The sequence below is a fragment of the Coregonus clupeaformis genome, chromosome 3 (genome assembly GCF_020615455.1).
Source record: "Coregonus clupeaformis isolate EN_2021a chromosome 3, ASM2061545v1, whole genome shotgun sequence".
Taxonomy (NCBI): Eukaryota; Metazoa; Chordata; class Actinopteri; order Salmoniformes; family Salmonidae; genus Coregonus; species Coregonus clupeaformis.
This window is the reverse complement of record NC_059194.1, coordinates 33,798,252-33,823,442: the sequence shown is the minus strand read 5'-3', so window position 1 is coordinate 33,823,442 and position 25,191 is coordinate 33,798,252. Positions and strand designations below refer to the sequence as shown.

The following is a 25,191-nucleotide window of genomic DNA, read 5'->3' as shown; positions in this document are numbered from 1 at the left end:
AAATGTTAAATCTTTGCATCAAACAGACTGAACTCGCTAGTGGAGGTTCAGGGAGCGTTAGCGTTTGAGAGGCTGACACACAACGCCACGCAGGGCAATCCCATGCCTGAAGGCCCTCATGCATTTTCAATTGGGGGAGGATGCAGCAGTCACTCTCTACATATTGTACTGTAGCCTTGTGTAGTAACCATGGCAGTAGCTGCGTGTGGAACTGGGTGCCACTTGCCCTGAAACAGGCGTCCCTGAAGGAGACTTGTACATCTGGCTGGTGCCTGCCTATTGAAATAATATGCTAATTCATTCTCCATACAGTATGTGCTCTTGCCACTTCAGGGGGAGTCACATCTCTTTACTAATTGAAGCATTTTGAAATATTCCATTCAGGTAACCTCCATGTTCAACTAGCCCATTGTTCTTGATCTGGTTACCTGGAAACTAAAAAAGTAAAAAGAGGCCCCACTTCACATCATCACAGGCAGGCAGGGAGGCATTGATGGAATGAATGGCAGTGTCTAAGATCTCTGCTGGTTTATAGATGAAACCACCTGGAGAAATCGATGTGTGCTTTTGTGTGTGTGATGACTGTTGGCTAGAGGTGAACTTGGGGAAACATAAAGCCTCCTGTGTTATGCTCCCTGCCTGCAGAAACTCCACCTACTGCATGAAGGTGTCCATGTCCTTGGCGGTGGAGGAGAATGACGAGGGCCTGTGCTTCAACAGTAAAATACGCCACCTGGAGAAAGCCGAGATCACTAAAAGCAAGATGATCAACTGCCCCGACATCGAGGATTACCTCGCCCCTTACAAGCAGCCCCAGATGACCTGGTTTAAGGTAACAACCCTTATTCTCTGAAAATTCCCATAAGGCTCTGGTCGAAAGTAGTGCACTGTATAGGGAATAGGATGCCATTTGGGATGCAGTGCTAGTCTTTGTATATGAACCGATGAAGGTCAGCTCTGGTGGACTAATGGGTATCTTATTAAACTAAACTAAAAATAGTTGAAAGTGACATGATGTAACATGGTGTGTGTGGTGTTGATGTGGTGTCCTGTCTGTCTAGGAGTGTGAGAAGAAGACATGGCGGAGCTCCATCATGGTGAACACCACCAACATCTGGTTCCCTGAGGTGCAGGAGGACGACGGGGGGAACTACACCTGTGAGCTCAAGTATGGCAGCCGGGTGGTGAGAAGGACCACAGAGCTCAAAGTCACAGGTGAGCCCCCCATATCATGTGGTGTGTTTGTGTCTGTCTGTCTGTGTGTGTGTGTGTGTGTGTGTGTGTGTGTGTGTGTGTGTGTGTGTGTGTGTGTGTGTGTGTTTGTATGTGCACAATGCTAAAAAGAGTTTGACAGATGGCCACGATTATCATTTAGAATGACGTGATCTGAAATCAGCTGCCGCGAACAGTGAACGTAAAGATTTACATCAATGTCCAAATGCAGGATGCACTTTTGCACTCTTACACTTAATATTCTGATGCCCCTTCCTCTCAAAGTTTGGTAGATCAAAGATAAAACACTGTGCGCTTGCTGTAAACCGGATGCACTGCGGAGACACACCATTTATCACAGGAGCATAGTGGAGCGTCACTGTGTGTCTGTGATGCATCAGCCCTCAGTGTAAACGCTGGCATCCACCGTGACGTGAGATGGATTTATTTATTCACATTTTGGGCTTGTGCCTCCTCTGCTGCCTCTGTCATGAAGCAGACAGACAAGCAGGCAGGCTGGGATTCCAGGCCAGTGAGTCTGACCCTTGGGGTGTGTGCTGGGTCCCTACTGCAGGAAGAGCAGCTGCCAACTGCAGTGTGAAATCAACCCCCCAGCTCATTCACCCTGCCTGCCTGCCTAGCCCCCCTCTGAAACAGAGCGGAGCCAATCTGCTGGAGCCCCAAGACTGGACTAGGCAGGCAGCACTGACTCTGACTCTAGCTACACTACAAACAGAACAGAAACACACGGAAACTACACACAACCACGAGTCCACCATATACATACAGCAATGGAACTGAAACAGATAGGAGCCTATACCAGACAATACAGAGTGAAAGACAGTTATATCACCATGTAAACTGCAACACACACACACACACACACAGGGCCGTAAAACCTCTGAAATGCTATTTGGAGAACAGCAAAACCAAGAAAAAATTACCCCAGCCATTATCACATTGCTGTAACTTAATTCACCTCAGTCGACCTACAAACACATAGCCTATTAGCTATACAATTAGCCGCTACACATTAACTCAGCACGCGATTAAAAACTATAATTGAATACGTACAGAGGGCTCTCTTAGCAGATAAAGTATTTTATTAACAAAAGGTAAACAAATACATTTGCTTTATAGGACCTTTTTTTGTTGCAGTTGTACACCTAATTTGCTGCAATTCTACAGATTTTGCCATGTTTGATATAGGGGACTTGGAGCGGTTCTGGCCAGGTTCCAACCGATATGTCTTTGTACAGCGCACTCTGTGAACGGCGCAACATCAATTGCCTTACACTCCCTAAAAGCGCTGGTTGTCCCGATTCATATACTGTACGCTATTGCAAGCGAAGCTGTGAGATTTCCTGTGCCTGTGAAAGTCACAGCTGTGCTTGCAGTAGCGCATATGGAACGGGAGAGTCTTGTGGATGCAACAATAGTTTCATCTCGCTGTAATGTTCTCAGGTGGGTTTATAGCTCTCAAAGGGGAAAAAGACAAAATAATTTCATAGAATTTAAACAACACCAACTTCTTTTGGTCACAGACGGATGAAATCACTTAAAGCTGAAGTTGTAACGAGTCTGCACACATTTGAATGGTGTCTCAGCGCAACTCAGAGAACATTTCATTAATATGAAATGTTGCCAATATTGTACCGTAACTAAATATGATCATATTTATTTTACAGTTATAAGAAAGGTGAAATCTTATAGTAAGTCATTTATAATTAAAACTCTATTGCCCCACTTTTGTTGAATAGGAAGAAAAAAAACATGTGAGTTTTCATATTTTCATAATATTAGTATTATGACTTGCGCTTGTGTCCTCAAAAGTGAGTATACCTCAGCAATTTATAAAAAAATTTACCAGAAAGGTGAGTTCCAGACCTTTCTAAAACTATGCAGCATTACCAATTATTGTTTATGGCCATCTCATGAAAAATAATTACTTTTGGGTATGTCTATTTAGGCGGAAATCAAAATGTTGCACTATCATTCAAGAGGTTTATATCTGAGCGAAAGTGACTAACAAAATCAATGGGGGCCCCCTGGAGGTCAGGGCCCCTGGGCACGTGCCGTGCGTGCCCAGTCGGTAATTCTGCCATGATTACTACAAGTTTAGATAGCTGGCTAGACTAACTAGAATAATTTACCAATCTATTTTTGTTTACTTACATGGGCTAATTGAGTGACTGTCTGTGAGGTGGCATAACAAGACAAAAACTGCTGATGCACAACCAAATTTCGAAATTGCACTTTGTGTATTTTATTATTCTAACTCTCAACAGTAAGTTGAGACCCCGACTGAGTGATTTTTTTATTTTTATAATAATAATATGGAGGTCCGGACCTCAGTATCTTCATATGTAGCTACAGCCTTACACACACACACACACACACACACACACACACACACACACACACACACACACACACACACACACACACACACACACACACACACACACACACACACACACACACACACACACACACACACCATTTTACATGTTACAACTCAGGGACCAAAACAGGCACAGTACTATGCTTCACTAAACAACAGTATTCAATGAGCTAGCATTACAAAGCCAGAACAGAGGTGGTAGCGGCAGGCTAATAAAATCTGCAAAAATGAAAGACATCTGCTTCACTGAAATGTGAAGAATATGCTTGTCTTGTCAGTTAACTGAGCCATTGTTTGGTCACTTACTCACATGCCTTCTGCCGAGCTAAGCGCTAGGCGTGCTAGTTCCAGTGAGTGGTGTAATGTTGGAGCTGGATTCCACATGGTTTACAGCCTGCCTGGGGTGCTGACCCGTAGGATCAGATGCCATGTTAGTGTGCTGCTGGTTGGGTGGTGAGCCAGGGTCAGACAAGGCCTGGGTTAGTTAGCTTTAAGCACACAGAGAGGTCAATCAGGACACTCAGGCTTCCAGGGGGCAGGGGGTTCATCCTTGGTCAGAATTAAACTGCCCCCTCCACCCTAAAAGAGCCAGCAGCCTGTTTGGTTATAGGTCAAAGTGAATCAGAGGGGTTGCACTGTGGGTAGAATATAGCCACCATGGACTCAGTGGACGAGGCTGTTGGGGATGTTGTGAGAGACAATAATAATATATTTAAATACTTGCCTACTTGCTTAGAGGAGTAATAATAATGGTGTTGCTGGCCGGGCACTGTTTTAAGCTACCCTGTTTGGGTCCATATGCCTTGTATTACTGTAGCATTGTATGACACCCTTGTTTATTTCAGTATTCAACGAGCGTCAGGTAGCTTAGCAGGTAAGAGTGTTGGGCCAGTAACCGAAAGGTCGCTGGTTTGAATCCCGAGCCGACTAAGTGAAAGAACCCTAATTGCTGGATAAGAGCGTCTGCTAAATGAATAAAGTGTAAAAATGTATTTCACTATCCTAATGCGAGATGGTAAGAGGCAACAACAGAGCCAACAATAAGGCCTTGGAAGGAGCCTGAAGGGCCAATCTGCTACTGAATGGCCTGCAGTATAATAGCAAAACAGTACTGAACTCACTCAGAGTGGAGGGGAGGCTAAACCTTGGCAAAGGATCAGATTTGTGCCCAATAACCAGCATGACCAAGAAAAGCCTCTTCTCCCTCTCCACAGTCAACACCCTGGTCATAAATATTTAAAAATGCATTTCAAAGTAAAATTCCTCTTATGAAAGAACATTGCATTCAGGCTAAATTTAACAGTCACTGCGAGAGGTGAGTTACCACGGTCATGCGTCTCCAAAACTCATTCGAATATTGTAACACCTTCCGCAGCTGGTTAAGTCAACAATGGGAGAGATGATGGGCCGTGCATGAATCCTGAATCCTCTCTCCCTCTCTCCCGCCTTCTCAGCTAGGCCTGTCAGTTCTGCCTTTAGACTCTAGCCTCTTGGCTACCTTTTTACCCATATGGAAACCCCATGACCTATTTATTTTATTACCTCATAATTCATCATGAAATTGGCTGTGTTCACATGGGCTTTGTCCTGCTCTTTCCCCAGATCAGTGTGACTGCTTTCTCTTTTCTTAGGAGAAGTGAAATGGAGAACAAGAAAAAGTATCCTTATCCATGGTAGAGTAAGGAGCAGTTCAGTCCAGCAGATAGAATTGCTTCCCAAAAAATGTAATATTAAGTGGTTTTCTAGCAACAGAAAACTATGTGCGTCAGAGAGAGTATGATTTTTTTACCAATGGTGCTCGAATGTCCTCAAGGAAAGGTTAGTCCATAAAATATTAAGATGCATACAGAACAAAAATAAAACATGCATGATTCTAAACTAAATGTATATTTCTGTGGTGAGGGAAATGATTGTCAATGGTACCGATACAGATACCACTGAAAACAGCCGAGAAGATGTAGGGCCTATATGCCATTTATAAAATATATGCACTAAACCATTTTAAATACTTTCACTGAACAGTATTTAAAGTATATTGCAGTTTTGAAATCTAGTGTATCTTTGTGATTGCTATATTTCTATACTATAAATGTTTATAAATGGCTATAAACGTAGTACATTACATTACCTGTGATTATCCTCCCTCCTTTACTCAGGGAATCTGAGCTGAGTCACATATCTTTTAGCCAGCATATGAATATCAAATGATGCCCAAAATGGATTTTACTTGTTTCGACACTGAAAATGCATTAAGATTGAATAACGAGACACACACAACCCATAACACTGTGGTCAAACCTTGGATAGATCACATTACAAGCAAGTGAAGCAGATACATTCAATTTGGAGTTAAGCCTACTGCTAAAGCAGATTGAAGTGGTGACATATCTAAATGCGTGTGGTCATGGGTCCTTAAGTAGTGCAGCTACGCGTTGTTCCTGCGGAGGAGAGGAGAGGAGGGCGAGACTGCAGTGATGGAGAGGAGGAGAGGAGGAGAGGAGGGGAGGAGAGAGGAGAGGAGAAGAGTGTGTGATAATAAGCTAATGGGAAAGAGCAGGATGTATGGCCTGTCTCTAGACACCAGAGTGTCCTGTTTGTCTTCATATGCCAGGTGACGCCATCGGACGATAAACACGTTTGTTTCAGTGGAGTCAAAAGCTCTGGAATACTTGGGTTTCATGTTAAATAAGTCCACACCTTGTCAGGACACACATAACGGCCGGGTGTCTTCCCCAGATGAGGCGTGACAGGGCTGGCGTCGAGAGGAAGCGATTGCCAATCACTCTCTCTTGCCAGAGGGGGTTACCTTTTCTCTCCTTTCACACACACACACACTGGGGGGGGGGGGGACATAACACTGTACTGAGGACATGTCCCTAAACCTTGTCCCCAAGCAACTGCCTTTGTGAGTGCTTTTATATTACACCTTTAGCGGATTTGACAGAAAGAGTTGTGTGAAATTCAGAAACTATTGCAAACATGAGATTTGACTAAATTAGGCTTTTGCCATATTGAGTAAATATTAACACTATAGGCCTACTTACTTTAGTTGAATCCCAATACCTTATATTATCTCAAGTTTACTCATTAACATTCTGAACAGTACCATTGGAGGACTTTTACTCTGGAGGTACCTCTTAAACTTGAATAGTCACTTTAATAACTCTACCTACATGTACATATTACCTCAATTACCTCGACTAACCTGTGCCCCTGCACATTGACTCTGTACCGGTACCCCCTGTATATAGCCTCGCTATTGTTATTTTACTGCTGCTCTTTAATTATTTGATACTTTTATTTCTTATTATTTTATATAGTATTTTTTTGTGTGATTTTTTATTTTCTTAAAACTGCACTGTTGGTTAAGGGCTTGTAAGTAAGCATTTCACTGTAAGGTCTACACCTGTTGTATTCGGCGCATGTGACAAATACAATTTGATTTGATTTGATTTAAACGCCTGCTCTAATGGATGTCTCATATGAATAAGTGACAGGTAAGGTGACAAATGAAGTTGAAGTGAGATCTCATTGTCTGTGTTAACAGCTCTAGTAAACCTGGAAAGTTATCAGAGACCTCTATCCGGGTCAGGAGAGATGTATTATATGGAGGTGAGTTGATACCCAGTGATTACCGATGGAAGAAGCACAGTGGGGACTCTTCAATTTGATTCACTCAGTGAGTTGGAAAATTAGAAGCATGAATAGGCTCATTTGTTCATCGACAGGAAACACTCTCAGTCACTGGTCAAGCTAATTGCATTATACCACCTAGAGATATTTCCTCCCGAGAATAGTTTTGAGGTTTTTCCACTTTATTTACTCACAAAAGATAAACTTAGGAGTGAAACAGAGCCGAACTACTAATCTGTCTACACATATCAATTCAGTCACAAGAGCTGTATTACAAGAACTTTGATGTCTCACTGCAAATATGCAAATTGGAAGAGATAATAGATAAGAGTGTGTAAAGCTAATGTGGAGTTGCAATCTGAGAGTGCACCATATCCAAAGAAGAATTAGTAAACCACTACTGTGTTTAAATCCAGAGGCCATCAGATTGATTTTAAAGACTGAATAAACTGAGTCAATGAGGGTGTCTGGGGTTTGACACAGTGCAGCCTCAGCCTTGGACTCCTCCTGCCTCTATTTCTTCTTATCTTTCTCTTTTCTTTCTCTTTTTTCATTTCATTAGAATTCACAGCGTGTCAAGATAAGCAGAAAGAACGGCCCAGTCACTCTATATCTGGTGACAATTCTAATGAAGACGGCATTATTAAAAAGGGGCCCCTTTAATATTATTGACTAATAGTTGAATAATGAAATCAGTATTAATAGATCATTCATTCAACAGATCATCATCATTCATAATGGTCCACTGAGGGATAATTGGTTAATCAATACAGCCTAATTTTAGCCTCACAGTATTGTGTGTCTGGTGTTGCCAGCGACCTGGAGGTTGACTTGAAGCTTTTAAACAGCATATTGGTATTGATTTTAAGTCTATATTATTTAGCATGACAAGGTAGTGAATTAGAGCTCTGTCATCCTCAGCGCAGCTCTCGTTACAATTCAGGAGCTTTGGATGAGCTTGATGCCCTGAATATCATTATGCCAGCTTCACTTCCATGAACTTTGTCATCTTTTGTTTTTGACAAGCGGTGTCTGGCAGGGTCTGTGTTAGATTTGTATAATTGAAAAGACGGTTTCCTTTCTAATTCTGTCTTGGTTTGCTGTATATTGGGTGGCCAAAGATATTTGGGGGTTTGGTATTGGACATTTTGAACTTGTTTGTCAAATTGCATGTTTTACATTAATAGACCTTGTGGTGTTGCAGTTGATTTGAGTCAGAACGGTCCTAAATATTGTAAAGAAAATCTGCTCGAAACTGTGGTAGACTAGTGCTTGTTTTATATTGATGAATTCCCTATCGATTGTCACAATTTACTGACCTTGTTATTACTTTTGACTGCCGCGCTTGATTATAACCACATTTTCCCCAAACAGGCACCTCTCTTTTCTCTTCCCATCCTAGAGCTTCATAGTGTAACAGACCACAGCCCCATGTCTCCCTGCCTGCCTCCCTGCCTTCTGTACAGAGACACAGACAGCTCGCTCTAACAACTTGATTCCACACCCCCTTACTTCTCCTCCACACTCTGAGAGAAGAAGACAATGTTATCTTTCTCTGCAGAGCACAATAACCCCAAAATCATAGCTGCTCTGTTACTATTCCCAAGAGATACTGCATTGAATAGAAAAAATACACCATGGTGTGTTCAGCTCTATCAACGTACATTTGCACATCACAGATAAGTGTTGTATTACTCTATGGATCTAATATAGCTATTGTCTGCAGTTAACTTCCACTTCCTTTGAAGCATGTAACAATAATAAAGACGACTATATTTCATCTAAATGTCCATTTAAAGCCAGTCCATAGCAAAACAGGGCTATGTTGGTACATTCTGAAATCCCAGAGAGGATCTTGTTGGCTGTCGGAGTAGGAAGGAATCCAGCCACTCTGCCACACTTTCCTGTGTTGTGCTCATTTGTCACAGTGATGGAAGGCTAGTGCAGGCCCTGCTGCGGTTAGAGTAATGTTCTGTGGTGCTGCTCTAAGAGACTTACTAGCTGTAATGTGGACATTTACATCCATCTGTACGTCCCATTACACTCTTTCAATGGCCTGCCTGATCGCTCATTACCGACAGCATAGCTGAGTGCCCAAACAGACAGTTTCTATACCCAAGCCAAGGGGGTCACCATTTCGGTTTGGTCCGGTTCCACTGGAAGATCACAACGTTTCGCAACGCAACGTTTGAGATAATTGCTTGTGTAGAAGCAAGAAGTCATCTTTGATTTCCCCATAACTTGCAGGGCAGCATATCACTCAACTCACTGAATCAAACACTCAGAATGTACAGTATACTGCATAATGGACAGCCTGCACATTAGCCATCACACAGTAACTCCATATTTCCCACAAATAGTGAAGACGACGACAACATTTAAAGTTAACAGAATGTTCTGGTAATGCAGGGATTTACCCCCATGTACACAAACAATATTCTGGGAGCTCATGTTGGCAATAACAAGGTAGGTCCCATCCCAGAGGGCTCAAGAGAGTATCTCCTGTTTTGGCTGCCAGAGAGAAACAGCAGATTAACTTTTCTTCTGTGGCATTGTGTTGGATTTGGGCAAGGTATTGGTGGGGTGCAGAGTGGAGCGAGAGAATGAGGGAAATAGTCCCATTATGCTGCAGTGTCATCCCCAATGTCACTGCAGTAACAGTTCAGCAATTCTCTAAATGGGGGAGCGTTGGAGCACAGATTGATATACACTGATGTGCAATGACAGTGTGATTTATCGGGGGGCATACAACCTTCTCCCCACAAGCCAGGCCGGGCAGGCGGAGGAGTAAAGCAGGGCAGGCGGGATCGCCCATGAGTCAGCACATTCTCACTCCAACACCAGTCCGCCACACACGACATTATACTGGAAATCAACAAGTTAATATGAATCTTCCTTAATGCATGTAACTGGGTTATCTCCCTCCTGTAGCGCTCATAAATATCTGTGGTAGGGCTATTGTATGGGATGTATATTGAATTATGTAACAAAAATTGTATTCATATGGACAAGGAATCCAGTACATTTGGATACTACTGAATAATAGTGTTGGGTCTGACTAGTTTGTTCAGAAATAAAATATTGCTCAGGAAAAAATAGAGAAACAGAAATGTTGCAGTTGGCTTTAGTGATGTTTTTTTCAAGAAATCCTGAAGTAACCTTTATCATAATAAGAGCCCTTCAGCATGATATTGTTTGACTGGGTATCATTCCCCACTTACAGAAACCCAAATACAATCAGGGATAGTTCACTCAAAAACAAAATGACACATTGGTTTCATTACCCTTTAAGCAGTCTATGGACAAGGTATGACAGCAATCCATGCTTTGGTTTAGTTTACCTGGCACTGTTTCCACATGCTAACATTTTAGAATTTGTGGCACGAATCCCATTCAAGTCATGGGACTGATATTAGCATTTTTCGCCAAGGGGCGGTGCACAATTGGCCCAGCTTCTTCTGGGTAAGGGAAGGGTTTGGCCGGGGGGATTTCCTTGGCTCATCGTGCTCTAGCGACTCCTTGTGGTGGGCCGGGTGCCTGCAAGCTGACTCTGGTTGTCAGTTGGACGGTGTTTCCTCCAACACATTGGTACGGCTGGCTTCCAGGTTAAGCGAGCAGTGTGTTAGGAAGCAGGTCATGTTTCGGAGGATGCATGACTCTCGACCTTCGCCTCTCCCGAGTCCGTTGGGGAGTTGCAGCGATGAGACAAGATCGTAACTACCAATTGGACATCATGAAAAAGGGAAGAAAATAAATAAATATATATATACATTTTAAAAAAGTAAGGACACCAATATAGCATTTTGTAATTTGGGTGAACTATCCCTTTAAACCACTGTCACCCTAAACTGACCGCTTATGAGAACAACATTAGAAAAGCTGGCCCAGCAGTTGACCAACAAGCTGATTTAATATATTCTTATATCAACTACAGTATAGAAACGTTGGTTGAAATAACAGCTCTCTATCTCTCCATCTCTGAATGTGTGCTAAGTTGTGTCAGTCCGAACAGTTTGTCTTCTGTCGATATCATGGCCAGTATTTGGCTTGAAACTGGTCAAACAATGGAGGTTGTGTGTGAGTCTGAAGAGTCAGTGCTTTATGAATCTAAACCTCTGTTCCGCCCATCTCCTAAAGCATGTTATGCAAAATTAGAGGAAAATTTGCACTCAACCATCAATCATTCCAATTCATTTATGAAACCCTTTTTACATCAGTAGTTGTCACAGTGCTTTTGCATAACCCGGCCTCATGACCATTCTCATCATTTCGTTGTCATAATTTCCTTATCAGCTGTTAGTGTTGGCTATAACGCTGGGAAAGCTAGCCATTTTAGTGTATCCGGTACACTTCTGTAGTTCGTTGTAGTTTTTTTCAGCCATTGTGAGGAGAGGTAGATTTGCTCAGAGAGCTAACATCCCATCTCTCCAGTTTTTGTTTAAACTTGAATTTCAATTTTAATTTGTCATCTCTTCCTTTTAATAGTTAGTTAGTGTGAAGTGCTCGTCTCACAGCTGGTGAGACCCAGAGTAGAGATATTTACCTCACCAAACCCATCAATACACACCCGGATCAATCTGAAATATTCAGCAAGGGATCACTGGAGGCTACTAGGATTTCATATGGCTGATGGCATTGAGTAATTATTCAGTCGGGCTAGCTTGAGACAATGATAAGAGCAATGCTCAGTCTTCTGGGAAGATATGTACATGCTATTTCACCCTGCCATCAGGTTCCACATAATTGTTGCTGAGAAAAGTGTTCATTCAATTAATTATCTTGTTGTCGTGTACTGTCAATATATTAAACATTTCCTGTATCTCTGTGTGGGTTTAGTGACTGTGGTCTTCCTGTATTATTCAGTAGCCCACAAATAATGTATTTCGTGAAAGTGTCTGCTTTCCTGATTCAATCTTAGATTTGCATCAATTTAAGCACAATAAGATAATAGTGTGTGCATATTGATTGCCTCTTTATCTTCGTGGTGGCCTGCAGAAGTTTCTCCACAGTCTCAATCTCTTCATTAGTTTTGTGTCACTTTGCCTACTTGGGGTTCTTCAATAGGGCACCAGTCTCTGGGCTGGCCCCTCACTCTGGCCGGCTGTGACTGTGAGCTTATCGACAGATTCCCACATTACCATTCGCTGCATGGAGGACGTTGCCAGGCACAGATAAATGGGTTGCTGGCCCTGAGCTGGGGTTGCAGCGGTGAGGCTACGGGATAACGAAGGCACCGTCACTGAAGCCCACTCTGTGGTGGTGGGAGGGGGATATGAGGAGGATTTAATGAACCCCCCCACCCCCTCAGAGGTTTATCGTGTATCTCATGGAGCTCAGGATTCCTCTTTGATCCTCACCATTGGTCACTGTACAGTGTGTTTCTGCCAGAGGAGAGGGAGGGGAAACAAGAAACAAACTGATAAACCACAGGATCTCCCATGAAAATAGTATTCCCATCACTGTTACATGAACCTCCCCCTCCTACTGTATGTGCTATAGCATGACAGTCATGAAGGCATAGAATCCTCCATGTATCCCCTGCTCGGGCTCTGGCCCTGCTTGCTGTGGCTGCAGAGCTCCAGATAGGTTCCTCCCTGCACTGCTGAGACGGCATTCAGCCCTCACTCCTAGCAGGAGGACACCGAGACTGCATTCAGCCTAACTCCCCAGCCCCATCACCAGCCCCAGCAGCAGCGTCCTGCCCCAGCTCTGGCCCCTGCCCCAGCTCCATCCCCAGCCCCAGTGTCCCTCCCCAGCTCCAACTCCAGCCTCAGCCCCAGCGTCCCTCCACAGCGTCCATCCCCAGCTCCAGCCCCAGCCTCAGCCCAGTCTTCCTCCCCAGCACTAGCCCCTGCCTCGCTCCACTAATGGGAAAGTAAATTGGAGCCCCGGCTTAATCACTGCACTGAGGACTTTATAAATAAGTGGATTATTAAAGCCGCAATCATCTGCTAATTCTGCACTAAAAGGACTCTCATCATAAAGGGGCTTGTTTTCTTCTCTTTCACTTTCAGCCCTGATCCAGGGATTACCAAGGTAATAGTGTTACGGGGGGCAGTCAGAGGGGTGGGCTGGTGGTGGTGCCACATTAGGCAATGGGCAGACTAAGTTAGAAATCAACTGTCAGGAGCCCTAGCTAAAGAGGAGTGTCTTCCCAGCTAACAACAAACATTCCTTAAGAGTCTCATTAGGTCATTTTCATAGGAATGTTCCTGTGATGTACAAGGAGTTTTTCCAAGAGACCATTCCCTTAATGTCAAATAGAACTTACCCAGAACGTGATTACCATGTTCTCAGAACTTAAGATATGAATGTTATAGACACATTTCATAGGAACATTGCAAGAACATTCATGTGTCCAGTTTTCTGTGGGTTAGGACAATATTCCATCAACGTCCCACCAAACATACACAGGACATGGTTGCCGTGTTCTTAAGCTATTCATGTTCTAGACAGGTTTCATGGAAACTTTGCAAGAACTTTTGTGTCCCACATCATGTCTTGTTACTGCTGCTGAGCCAATCAAGGCCCTGATTGGTAAACCACTGATCATTCATAGCTCTTTGTCTGCTGGCAAGGTTAGGGATACTCACATACATTACTTTTAAGATACAACGTTTTCAACTTACATATTTGACACATGATTACATTGTGCATGTTCATTTATACAATAATTGTTGTTCAACATGTCCTCACCTGGGATTAGAACTCACAACCTCTTGGTTCACATTACTCCGATCGTCCTGCTACACCACGACATCCGTGTCAGGTATCAGTTAATCTCTCATTGTTGATTTTATTGACTTATTTCAGCAATTTAAGGGCTTTTTGTATAGTTGTCTAATGTTGGTGGGGCATATTAACTTGTTTTAATGATACTCCTGAATTACTATGATCAATACCATATTTTCTTGAGTGTACTGTTAACAGAGCTGAGATTTAATTCAAAATACATTCACCCTATTGCTTACACCTATTAAGTTGTTTTATATCTACACTTATAAGTGTCTAGGGAGGAGGGGTTAGGGTTTCTTCTGGACAGGGCCTAACTATACTGGACAATAAGCACATTCCCTTGAGATTTATCTTATTGGGACAGTGGTTATGGCGTTCATCATTGGTGCTAGTGGCCTGGGTTCGAGACCTGCTAGGGGAGTTACCCTACTCTCACATTCTTAGCAATATACTGTATGTTAATGTCATTGTTGCCGTTTTGCATTGCATTTATTAGACATTTCAATTGTTTATATGGTAATTTCATTAGAAGACTTGGAAATATTATTTATGCATCTTTGTTTATTACCATTATGTGTATAGATTTCTCCTCTTTTAGGAATGTTACTGATAGAAATGCAATGACGAGAGCTGATGTTTTCAGAGACACATGTTTGTTCTACATAGTATATGTGGTGTGGATTTCAAAAAGAGTTAGTTTTGATATGCTCAGCTATCTAGAATTCCACCGATTTCCATCTTTCAATAGCTAGGTTTCCATCCAATTGGTGACAGATTTTCATGCAAATATTCTAAAATCCGCATAAACAAAATATGTGAATTTCCCACCAGTGCTGTGTTTCCACCAAATGGAATTCTTGCAGATAAAAATCTGTGCGTGATGACGTAAAGCACACCAATTGTACCTTTTTTTGTACCGAATATTTTTTTAATGTTCAATGTGTTTCCATCGCATTTTCAACTTTACCGATAGTTTTGTCACAAAAACAGTTGCATTAAATAAATAAATAAATGTGCCTAGTCTTGGCACGTGCGCTCTAGCCAACAGCTGGCAGATACAGAGCGGGTAGGCTCTGCGGGTAGGCTAGTCTACAATACAGGATTAGATTATTGTGCATTTTTATTTGTCAAATTGCATTCAAGCATCGATCATCATGTCACCAGAATAAGACCCTCGACATTTATTGGAAAGGAGCATCAAGTGCATATCTTGCACTTTTACCACCCTGTGAAGTTCATCATAACTTACAGTATTTCATTTGTAGCCTAATAAACTACAAAGTCGCAGTGGGAGCACTACACACCATTTCATCACGTGACTCCAAGTTTACTTCGATATGATAGTTATTATATCAACATTTACGCATAAATCCGTTTCCACCGCCATTTCTCGCATAATACATTTTACAGACACAAAAAAATCCCACCATGACGAACGAACAAATGATCTGTCAGCATTTATGAAATTGGACCAAAACTTCCTGTGTCCATAACAGCTGTCGTGATTCTTTTTTTATACGGTACGACTTTACTCGCATAAAAACTGTGGATGGAAACATGGTTAATGAGAAACTAACTTTAATTAGATCAGATACGTTTGTTGGAACTGTTGCCAAATAATGACATTAATATATATTGCTAAGAATGTGAGAGTAAGGTGACTCCCCTAGCGGGTCTCAAACCCAGGCCAACAGCACCAATGATGAACACCCTAACTACTGTCCCAATAAGGGATATCTCTAGGGCATGTGCTTATTGGATCAGTATAGTTAGGCCCTGTCCAGAAGCAAACCCTGACCCCTCCTCCCTAGGCACATGTATAGATCTGAAACAACTTGATATGTGTAAGCAATAGGGGGAATTCACTTTGAAGTAAATCTCAGCTCTGTTAAAGTTGCACTAAAGAAAAACTTTTATTGATCATAGTGATTCAGCAGTATCATTAAAACAGGTTAATATGCCCCACCAACATTAGACAACTATACAGAAAGCCCTTCAATTGTTGAAGTAAATCAAATCAATGATGAAAAAATAGTCCAATTAATTCATAATCGACACATTAACTCATAACTGACACTCATAACTGATAAGAGGTTGTGAGTACAAATCCCAGATCAGCACATGTTGAATAATAATAATATGAACATGCACAATGTAATCATGTATGTCAAAGTGTGTCAAATATGTAATGTTAAAATCACTGTGAGTATCCCTGGGCTTGGCAACAGTAACAGGGCGTGATGTGTAATTCATGTTTGGGGGGCAGGAGAACATTTCTTTGGGAATGTTGTTACATTACAGCCATATTCCAAAATTGGTTAAATAAATAAAAATCCTCATCAATCTACACACAGTACCTCATAATGACAAAGCGAAAACAGGTTTTTAGAAAAACACAAATACCTTATTTACATAAGTATTCAGACCCTTTGCTATGAGACTCGAAATTGAGATCATGCGCATCCTGTTTCCATTGTTCATCCTTGAGATGTTTCTACAACTTGATTGGAGTCCACCTGTGCTAAATTCAATTGATTGGACATGATTTGGAAAGGCACACACCTGTCTGTATACGGTCTCACAGTTGACAGTGCATGTCAGAGCAAAAACCAAGCCATGAGGTCGAAGGAATTGTCCATAGAGCTCCGAGACAGGATTGTGTCGAGGCACAGATCTGGGGAAGGGTACCAAAACATTTCTGCAGAATTGAAGATCCCCAAGAACACTGTGGCCTCCATCATTCTTAAATGGAAGAGGTTTGGATCGAAAGAAAGAGGAACGGAGCAAAGTACAGGGAGATCCTTGACGAAAACCTGCTCCAGAGTGCTCAGGACCTCAGACTGGGGTGAAGGTTCACCTTCCAACAGGACAACGACCCTAAACACACAGCCAAGACAATGCAGGAGTGGCTTCGGGACAAGTCTCTGAATGGCCTTGAGGGACCCAGCCAAAGGACTTGAACTCGATCTAACAATCGATGGAGAGACCTGAAAATAGCTGTGCAGCGACGCTCCCCATCCAACCTGACAGAGCTCGAGAGGATCTGCAGAGAAGAATGGGAGAAACTCCCCAAATAGAGGTGTGCCAAGCTTGTAGCGTCATAACCAAGACTCGAGGCTATAATCGCTGCCAAAGGTGCTTCAACAAAGTACTGAGTAAAGGGTCTGAATACTTATGTAAATATGATATTTCAGTTGTTTATTTTATAAATATGCAAAAATGTCTAAAAACCTGTTTTTGCTTTGTCATTATGGGGTATGGTGTGTAAATTGATGAGGGGAAAAAACAATTTAATCAATTTTAGAATAACGCTGCAACGTAACAAAATGTGGAAAAAGTCAAGGGATCTGAATACTTTCCGAATGCACTGTATATTGTGAGAACATGGCAACCATGTCCTGTGTATGTTTTTTCTGGGACGTTGATGGAATAACCCTTAGAAAACTGGACAAATGAATGTTCTTGCAATGTCCCATAAAACGTAAACATTAATGTTGTATATTCTGAGAACATTGTAACCACGTTCTAGATAAGTTCTGTTTGACAATAAGGGAATTTTCTCCTAACTTTAAACCCAAAACATGCTAAAAAGGTTCTCAATGTTTTTGCTAACATAGATAGAATGTTCCCCTAACGAATGGAAAACTGGACACTCAAACATTACGGGTAACATTACAAAAAATGTCTCTCTCCCTTGAATTGTTAGCTGGGTTAGTGGCAGAGTGAGGACGTGACAGGCTATTTAATAAGAGCAGTAAGCTGGGAGGGGACGAGAGGAGGAGAGGCCTGCTGTGGCCTCATTGTATCGGCCCTGATGGTGTCCAGATAAAAAAAAAAAAGAAGATTTATTCTCACCTGGTAATGAGCTGGATAATTAATAACACTGACATCCATCACATTCTCAACAAGCCCATTGTCTTGGAAATTGCTCCTTGAATCCATTCTTGCCAATGAAGCAGGTAGGGGAATGTGAATCGACGAGAAAGTAATGAAGTGTGGGATTATTCAAGCACACTTTATTAAAAAAGCGAATAGTTTCTCTCCTTTTAATTTGGCGGGTAATAAAAGGAACATAATATAGCGTACATAATATTGATTGAGTCTTATGATCTGTAAATACATTACAGGCTGAGGGAGGCTGCTGTTCCTTTGTCTCTAGACAGAGAGATGTTTTGGGGAGCTGTTTCTCGGTTCTAATGTATTTTTGTATTTTACAAAGTACAGACTGTATTCGGGCCAATGGGGTTTTCCTTTGCTTGAAGTACACTGAAAAAAGCCCTTTGTTTCTCCCATTGAAATGGCTTTATACTATAGATAATGTATGTGGATATAACATCTGTTGAACAGCATCCCCTCAGGTTGTTCAATCTGCAGCAGCAATCATATGTTCCAATACTCTGCTGTGATTGCTTTGCTACTCCCGTTTTCAGGCCCACTCCAATATTGTTTTGACTGTGACTTTGTCACCCTAACAGCCCATTCACAGCCTGGTCTGACTCTGACTCTTAACCCGCATGAATGCATCCCTCCCTCCCTCCATCAGGCCCCCAGAAGAGACGGCTGCCTATTTTACCAGAGGGCCAACACATATCATGCTTTTGTGTCAGGGGATGATGACACAGAGACTTAAGTCCTCCATGACAGACATACTTTCAGAAAGTACACAGCATTTTTATTTCTAGACATTAAGGTAAACATCTCCTCTATGAGATTACTCACGTTTCAGAAGAAGAATAAAACACTTTTAGAGACTTTTGGTTGGCATTGCTAACTATGAGATGGATAGGAAAGGATTCACGGATCCAATTTTTACATTGGAAGGTTTTCCACCATGTAATAAATAATTTATCCAATGAATGGAGGTGGTCCGTGTTGTGTCACTCAACTCTCCCTCCCAGTCTACAACAGCAGTCTGGACTAGCTGCGTTCTCTGCAACGAGAAACTACAGACAAGGGTGAGATACAGTAGAAAGAGGAACATGGAAGTGGAACGTGCCGTTTATTGCTTTTCCCTGAGCTGACCCCGGTACTTTAGGTCACTGTGTGATGCATGGTCTGTACCAGAGAGTCACCATAGAGGACAAGCCCAACAGGAGGGAGGGAGCTGCCGGGTTGTACAGCACTCGCACAACGCACAATGTCAAATTTTTAAGGGGAGAGAGAGAATTATTGAAAGTTGTTCAATTGTGCAGTGCCACATAACAATCCCACAGGCATGTGTTGGAGTAGGTTAATGGGGCTCAGCTGACAAAAAGGATTTGCTCAGTTACATGGTGCTGAAGGGCCTACAGACGTTTCCTCTAGCCTGGAGTTTTCGGTGTTCTCAGTGTCAGTGGCACTGTATTGTACTGCAGCCTAGCCCCTGTGTGGATAAGCCTATTGTGGTAGTGTTGACTGTGTTTGTGTCTGAAATGGCCACCCTATTGCTTCTATAGTGCACTACTTTCTACAGGTCAAAAGTTGTGCACTAAACAGGGAATAGGGTGCAATTTCAGATGCACTGTGTGCCAGCTGATTGAATGGCAGGCCATATTGTACTGCCTCCTCCTCTGCTGCTGAGGCACAAAGGAACCGTCATCTGTTTGATGAAGTTGTGCACCATAAATCAATGGCTGAGAGGTGACAGGCACAAATAGGCCACATTGATTAGAAAGATGAAGCATGATCATTTAGGACCCGCCACATTGCTTACCTTGTCAGTGTACTGAAAGCAAACATGCACAGGTATTATAATAATAATAATCAAAACTACGTGTAACTTTTAAGATTCTAGTGATTATACCTGTAAAGTTTATGCCATTTCCCAGAATGTAATGATTTGTCAGCCATTGGAGATGTTTTCCTGTGATTCTGTTGAAACCAGTCATGAGTACTGTAGGCTCAAACCGGACAGAGGATACCATGTATAGTGTATGAACTAGACAATGATAATGAGTTTGTGGAAATGAATGTATTTTAGAGTGAGACTTGAGTCCTTTAGCTATCATAACGGCAGTTAACATTTCTCGAGACAGACAGCATCCAATGTTTACTGTTTCATTACACTGCAGCGTACTCATGGCAGTACTTGACATTTTAGAAACACATCGAACGATAATTTAAACAGTTAAACTTGTAGGGATAAGACAGAGCTGCAGCTGCTATAAAGGCTACTCATAATGGGACGAATATATGAAAGCATTTCAAAAGGACTTTGAACGCCTGAAGCCCTTATTTGTAGTCCCGCAGAACCACAGTGTGACTTAAAAAGGTTGTGGAGGAAGTGGTGAAAGTAATATTATTAAAACCTTTCATTAACACAAATTGATTTTTTTTGTGTCAATGCCTTCCAACGGAGTCTCCATTCAAGCTTCTCGTGGGTCATTTCAGATTTGTAAATTCATTCAGCTGTATTGTCAATTACACATTAGACTTTAATGAGCTAGGAGATTATACCATTAAACATAGAGTTGATGTCATCCTGCTCTTTCATCCCGATTGTAAAGCAAAAAAAAAAAATATATATATATATATATATATAAAAATAAAAAAACGATTTAAAAAAAAGCCTGGATTGAAAAATTGTTAGTTGCCATGGCCACCCAACATAATGTGGAGAGTCAGTTGAACAGTGAGCATGAGGAAAAATAGTCCCTGTTTGGTTGTGGAGTTCAGACGCTTCACACTCTCTCCACATGAGCTGGCTCTTTAGTTAGAGTATCAACTCACTGGGAAGCTTTGCACATAGAGCGCCGTCTTGATAAGTAATGCAAAGGTGGCAGACCGATTTAGAGAAAATAAATGTATGGCAGATGCTAGACGTTTCGGTTTGAATGTTTCCCAGCGTGTCAACAACAAATAAGTTAATTTGGAGAACTTTCCAAATTCCAACATAACACGACCCAAGCACATATGTGGTGAACTCCCTCGATGTAATTTAATTTATATCCGTTTTATATTTCATTCACCGTGGTCAGAGGCTCCATCTTCTGCCCTGCCATTGAGTCACTCACTCATATTCCTTTCAAGCGCTAACAAAATGTCCCACTGTATTGTGGCCGGAGCGGAGTGAGCATGTGTGCGCTGAGTCCAGCTTCTTTGAACCGTGGCCCAAACGGATGATGGAAATGGCTGCAGATGGGCCCCTTTGATGGGCCTCTTGCAGGGAGGAATCGTAGTCAATTAGACACCTTTCACAAGCAATTACTGATTTTGTACATAATCTGAAGAAACGTGACACTGTGTGAAGCCGCCAGCCCGTGCCAGAAATTTCACTTTTGCCACTCAGCGACTGCATGGAGGAAAAAAGGCCCTTGCTTTTTATACATGATCACAGAGCGGGCGGGCTCTCGCCACGGCTCCATTACGATGTTCAGGGCAAGGAAGTAGACGAGCTCAGGGCGAGAATCTCCTTCCAGAGAGACATCAGGGACTGTAACATACTCTGTTTTACGGACTCATGTCTCTCTCCAGATATATTGTTCCCGTCCATTCAGCCAGCGGGGTTCTCCGTCCGTTGTGCGGAAGAAAGAACTCTCCGGGAAAAAGAAAGGCGAAGGGGTTTATTTCATGATTAACAACTCATGGTGTAATTGTGGTAATGTACAGGAACTCAAGTCCTTTTGTTCTCCCGATCTGGAATACCTCACCATTAAATGTCGACCGAATTACCTCATCACTACACTGGACTATGTGCAAACTGGAAACCGCATAGCCTGAGGCCGCATTTATTGTAGTTGGGACTTTAATAAAGGAAATCTGAGGAAAACGCTACCAAAATTCTATCAACCCATCTCCTGTGCTACACGTGCAACAAGACCCTAGATCATTGCTACTCTCCCTTCCGGGATGGCTACAAGGCCCTCTCCTGTCCTCCCCTCCCTTCTGCAAATCAGATCACGCCTCCATTCTGCACCTCCCCACCTATAGGCAGAAACTTAAACAGGAAGCTCCCGTGGTAAGGACTGTTCAACGTTGGTCTGACCAATCGGAATCTATGCTTCAAGATTGTTTTGATCACGCGGACTGGGAAATGTTCCAGGATGCCCCTGAGAATAGTATTGACGTATACACTGACTCAGTGACGGTGTTAATCAGGAAGTACATAGAGGATTTTGTTCCCTCTGTGACGATTAGAACTTATGCAAACCAAAAACGGTGAATGGCTAGACCTGATATGCTATGAAACCACACACTATTGCAGAGGCACAGAAACTAACATCAATACCTTTGTCAGATAACACTGTTAAACGAATAATGTATGCTATTTCTAGCAATCAAGAGGAAACTCTGACTGAACGACTCAAAAACTCCCCAGTTTATGCTCTCCAAATGGATGCTAGCTGTGAGGGCCGAGATGCCCATGTATTTACTTTTGTTCACTATACATGTCGGGGGATGCTATTTACGAGGACATATTGTTCTGTCTCACAATTCCCGAGTATGAAATGGCACAGGGAATGTTCAGTCTGCTGCATGGCTATATTGAATGGTGGGACTCCATCTATGGCGGGACAGCGGGCAGGAGGATACATCAAACCACATCCACCGTGTGCATGCCTGTTCGCAAAACTATGTGGAGATATGGGATCAGAGCATTACAATGTTCTATTTCACACGGAGGCATGGTGGTTATCTAGGGGGAGTGTTGGAAAGATTTTCCGCATTGAGAGATGAACTGTTGTCATTCACAATGGATGTAAAAAAAAACATACTTGGTTGACTTTCTGTGTAATGAAAATAAAATGTGTCTCTTGGGAAACTGAACGAAACTGAACACAAGCATGCAGGGGAAATACAAAGACATTCTACAGATGAGTGACGGAAACAGAAAACAGCATCAGTAAGTGTCCCACATGAGTGATGACTGCTCACCTCCAATGCTTGGAAGAGCAATTTGGGACCTACTTCCCAATCTGTTTGACTGTGATCCTGGCTCAGCTGACATGCCGGTAAGTGAAATTAAATAGCTGATCGAGCTGTCATGTGACCGAATGCATTCACGGGTCACTACAGAGGAGTTTTGGTTCCTGACTCAAATACCCTGCCGTCTCCCTCTGAGCATTAATGCTGCGTTCAAAACAACTGGGAACTCAGAACTGGGAAATTGGAAATCTCCGACTTCCGACTTCAGTGTGTTCATGAGCTCAGACTGGGAAAAATAGTTTTGAATGGTCATCCAACTCGGAATTCCAACTCGGGAACTTTTTAGAGCTCCGACTTTCTGACCTGAAGATCACTGATATCATGATTTAACCTCGTATTTTTCAGATTTGCCCTTTGTCTTGAATGCACCATCAGTGCTCTAGTCTGCATTAAAACCAAATATCGATCCTGGTTGGATGTGACCGCAGAGATGAGCTGCACCCGTCTCATTAGTGGTGGTGAGATAAGATACATTGTCAGACTTATTTACAATTGACTGTCATAGCCCCACATTAAAAGTATGTGATGGTGAGTTGAGAAGACAATCAGAAATACTGTTAGAATGTTTTTCAATTGACTGCGTATGCATCTCAGTGTATGTATGGGATACCATAGACTATATTCTGTGTGTTTACTTACTAGTTTTTCACGTGGCAAAACTGACATGACTGTAATTATCAGTACCACATTTGATCTTCTCTTCAAACATTTAGCCTGGGATCTGTGCAAAACGATGTGCCAAATGATAATTCCTCTTTTGTTCATCTCGTGTTGCCTTCTGACCTTGGTAAAGCTTGCATAACATTGACCCAATACCATACATATGGATGAACTTTATACATTTAAAATAATTTTTTGGGGAAATATTTAATACTTGGGATTCACTGCATTTTCACCGTGTTTTGTCTGGACTGCTCTTCCACGGCAAAATGCCAATCAGCTTTCTCAAACAGCAGTCAATGAATTAATTTGGTGCCCTGGATGGGGACAGAGCACTCTCAGAAGAGATGGGGGCTGCTTAGTTGAAAACTGTAATAATGGGAAGCATATTCTGTGCATTTCAAATAATGAAATCTGAACACTTATTCACAGCGTTTCGCCTCCCTTTAGTCTGTCATCTTGCAGAAAACCACTGTTGACTTACCGTATTTATTCTGTTTTAGTTCATCACTTGGCATTAGGGTCCTCAGTCATTTTGGAAAGCAGGAAGGGTATAATTTCTGTCTCATAAACAAGGTGTTTAGAGATACTGTAGATTACTTTCAGGTTGTTGTCAGCCGTCTGCAGGTAAATATTCTCTCCATTTGATGGAGGAGAAACAACTTTATTTATATATATATCCAATACTTTATTTTTGCTGTCTGACAAAATACAAAATCTATTTAGGTGAATTGAATTATGTTGGGAAATGTAGCCCTTCCGCTAGTCTATGAATTCATAAAAGACTGAAAATGGTTTCAACCACAAGGAGGAATGCGGAGGTGTTCAACCTATTGTTCTCATACACATTCAAACTCACACACAGATCATCCGATCCTTGTATGCTCCAGGTGGCTGAATTCTGGTCAGTATAATAGGTGTGGAGCCTTTGTATCAGTGAGATGGTAAAATGGTACTTCACCTATCCTTGGACCATATCGAGATCCAATCTGTTAGGGGTGAACCCTGTCAGCCAGGTGCAGGATGCCATATGTCCGCCCGATTTAAAGGGCAAGGCACATCCGCTTCCACAGGCCAGGAGGGATACGGAAGCGGGCTCATTATTAATTATATATTGTAGAAAAAACAATCATATGTTTGACAATTAGGCTGAAATGTCAGGCTGACGTCATTGTCATTATCGTTAAGCCATTGTCATTAGCTGTCAGTGGTGTTAGTTATGGAAACAGACTGCCATGGATGGGGCCTAATCAGGTAACCCTTGGTTTGTCTGATTCAAGAGATGGTGAGTTGCTAAGAAACGTGATGCTTACAGTAACTGTGAGCTTGCTATTTTGTGCCAGAAACGTTTGTTGTAAAGCCAGTTTTGTAACGGCACTCGAGACCTTGAGAGATTAAAAAAATATGGATATTCATTGCATAGTTATGGATATTAAACTACAATATATTTTGTTTGCGGAACATCCCTGTGGATGCCTACTTGCCATGTAGGCTATATGACATACTTTTATTTGCATTACTTCAGTACTTTCAATTGACAAACTAATATTCAGTGATTTCCCGTCTCAAACAATAGTGGGTTTTTAAATCAAAAGGTGAAGAATTATCAAGGCAAACGGAGGAAGTCCATTTTATCTGTCCTT

At 42.1% G+C, this 25,191-nt stretch overlaps 1 protein-coding gene across 1 annotated transcript in view; it reads left to right on the top strand.

The window, feature by feature from the left end:
* Positions 1-25,191, top strand: part of LOC121545470 (X-linked interleukin-1 receptor accessory protein-like 2) — a 321,413-nt gene that overhangs the window by 209,706 nt on the left and 86,516 nt on the right. The window contains exons 4-5 of the mRNA XM_045208368.1: positions 646-832; positions 1,062-1,215. Coding sequence (XP_045064303.1) covers positions 646-832; positions 1,062-1,215 — 341 coding nt within the window. The remainder of the gene's footprint in view (positions 1-645; positions 833-1,061; positions 1,216-25,191) is intronic.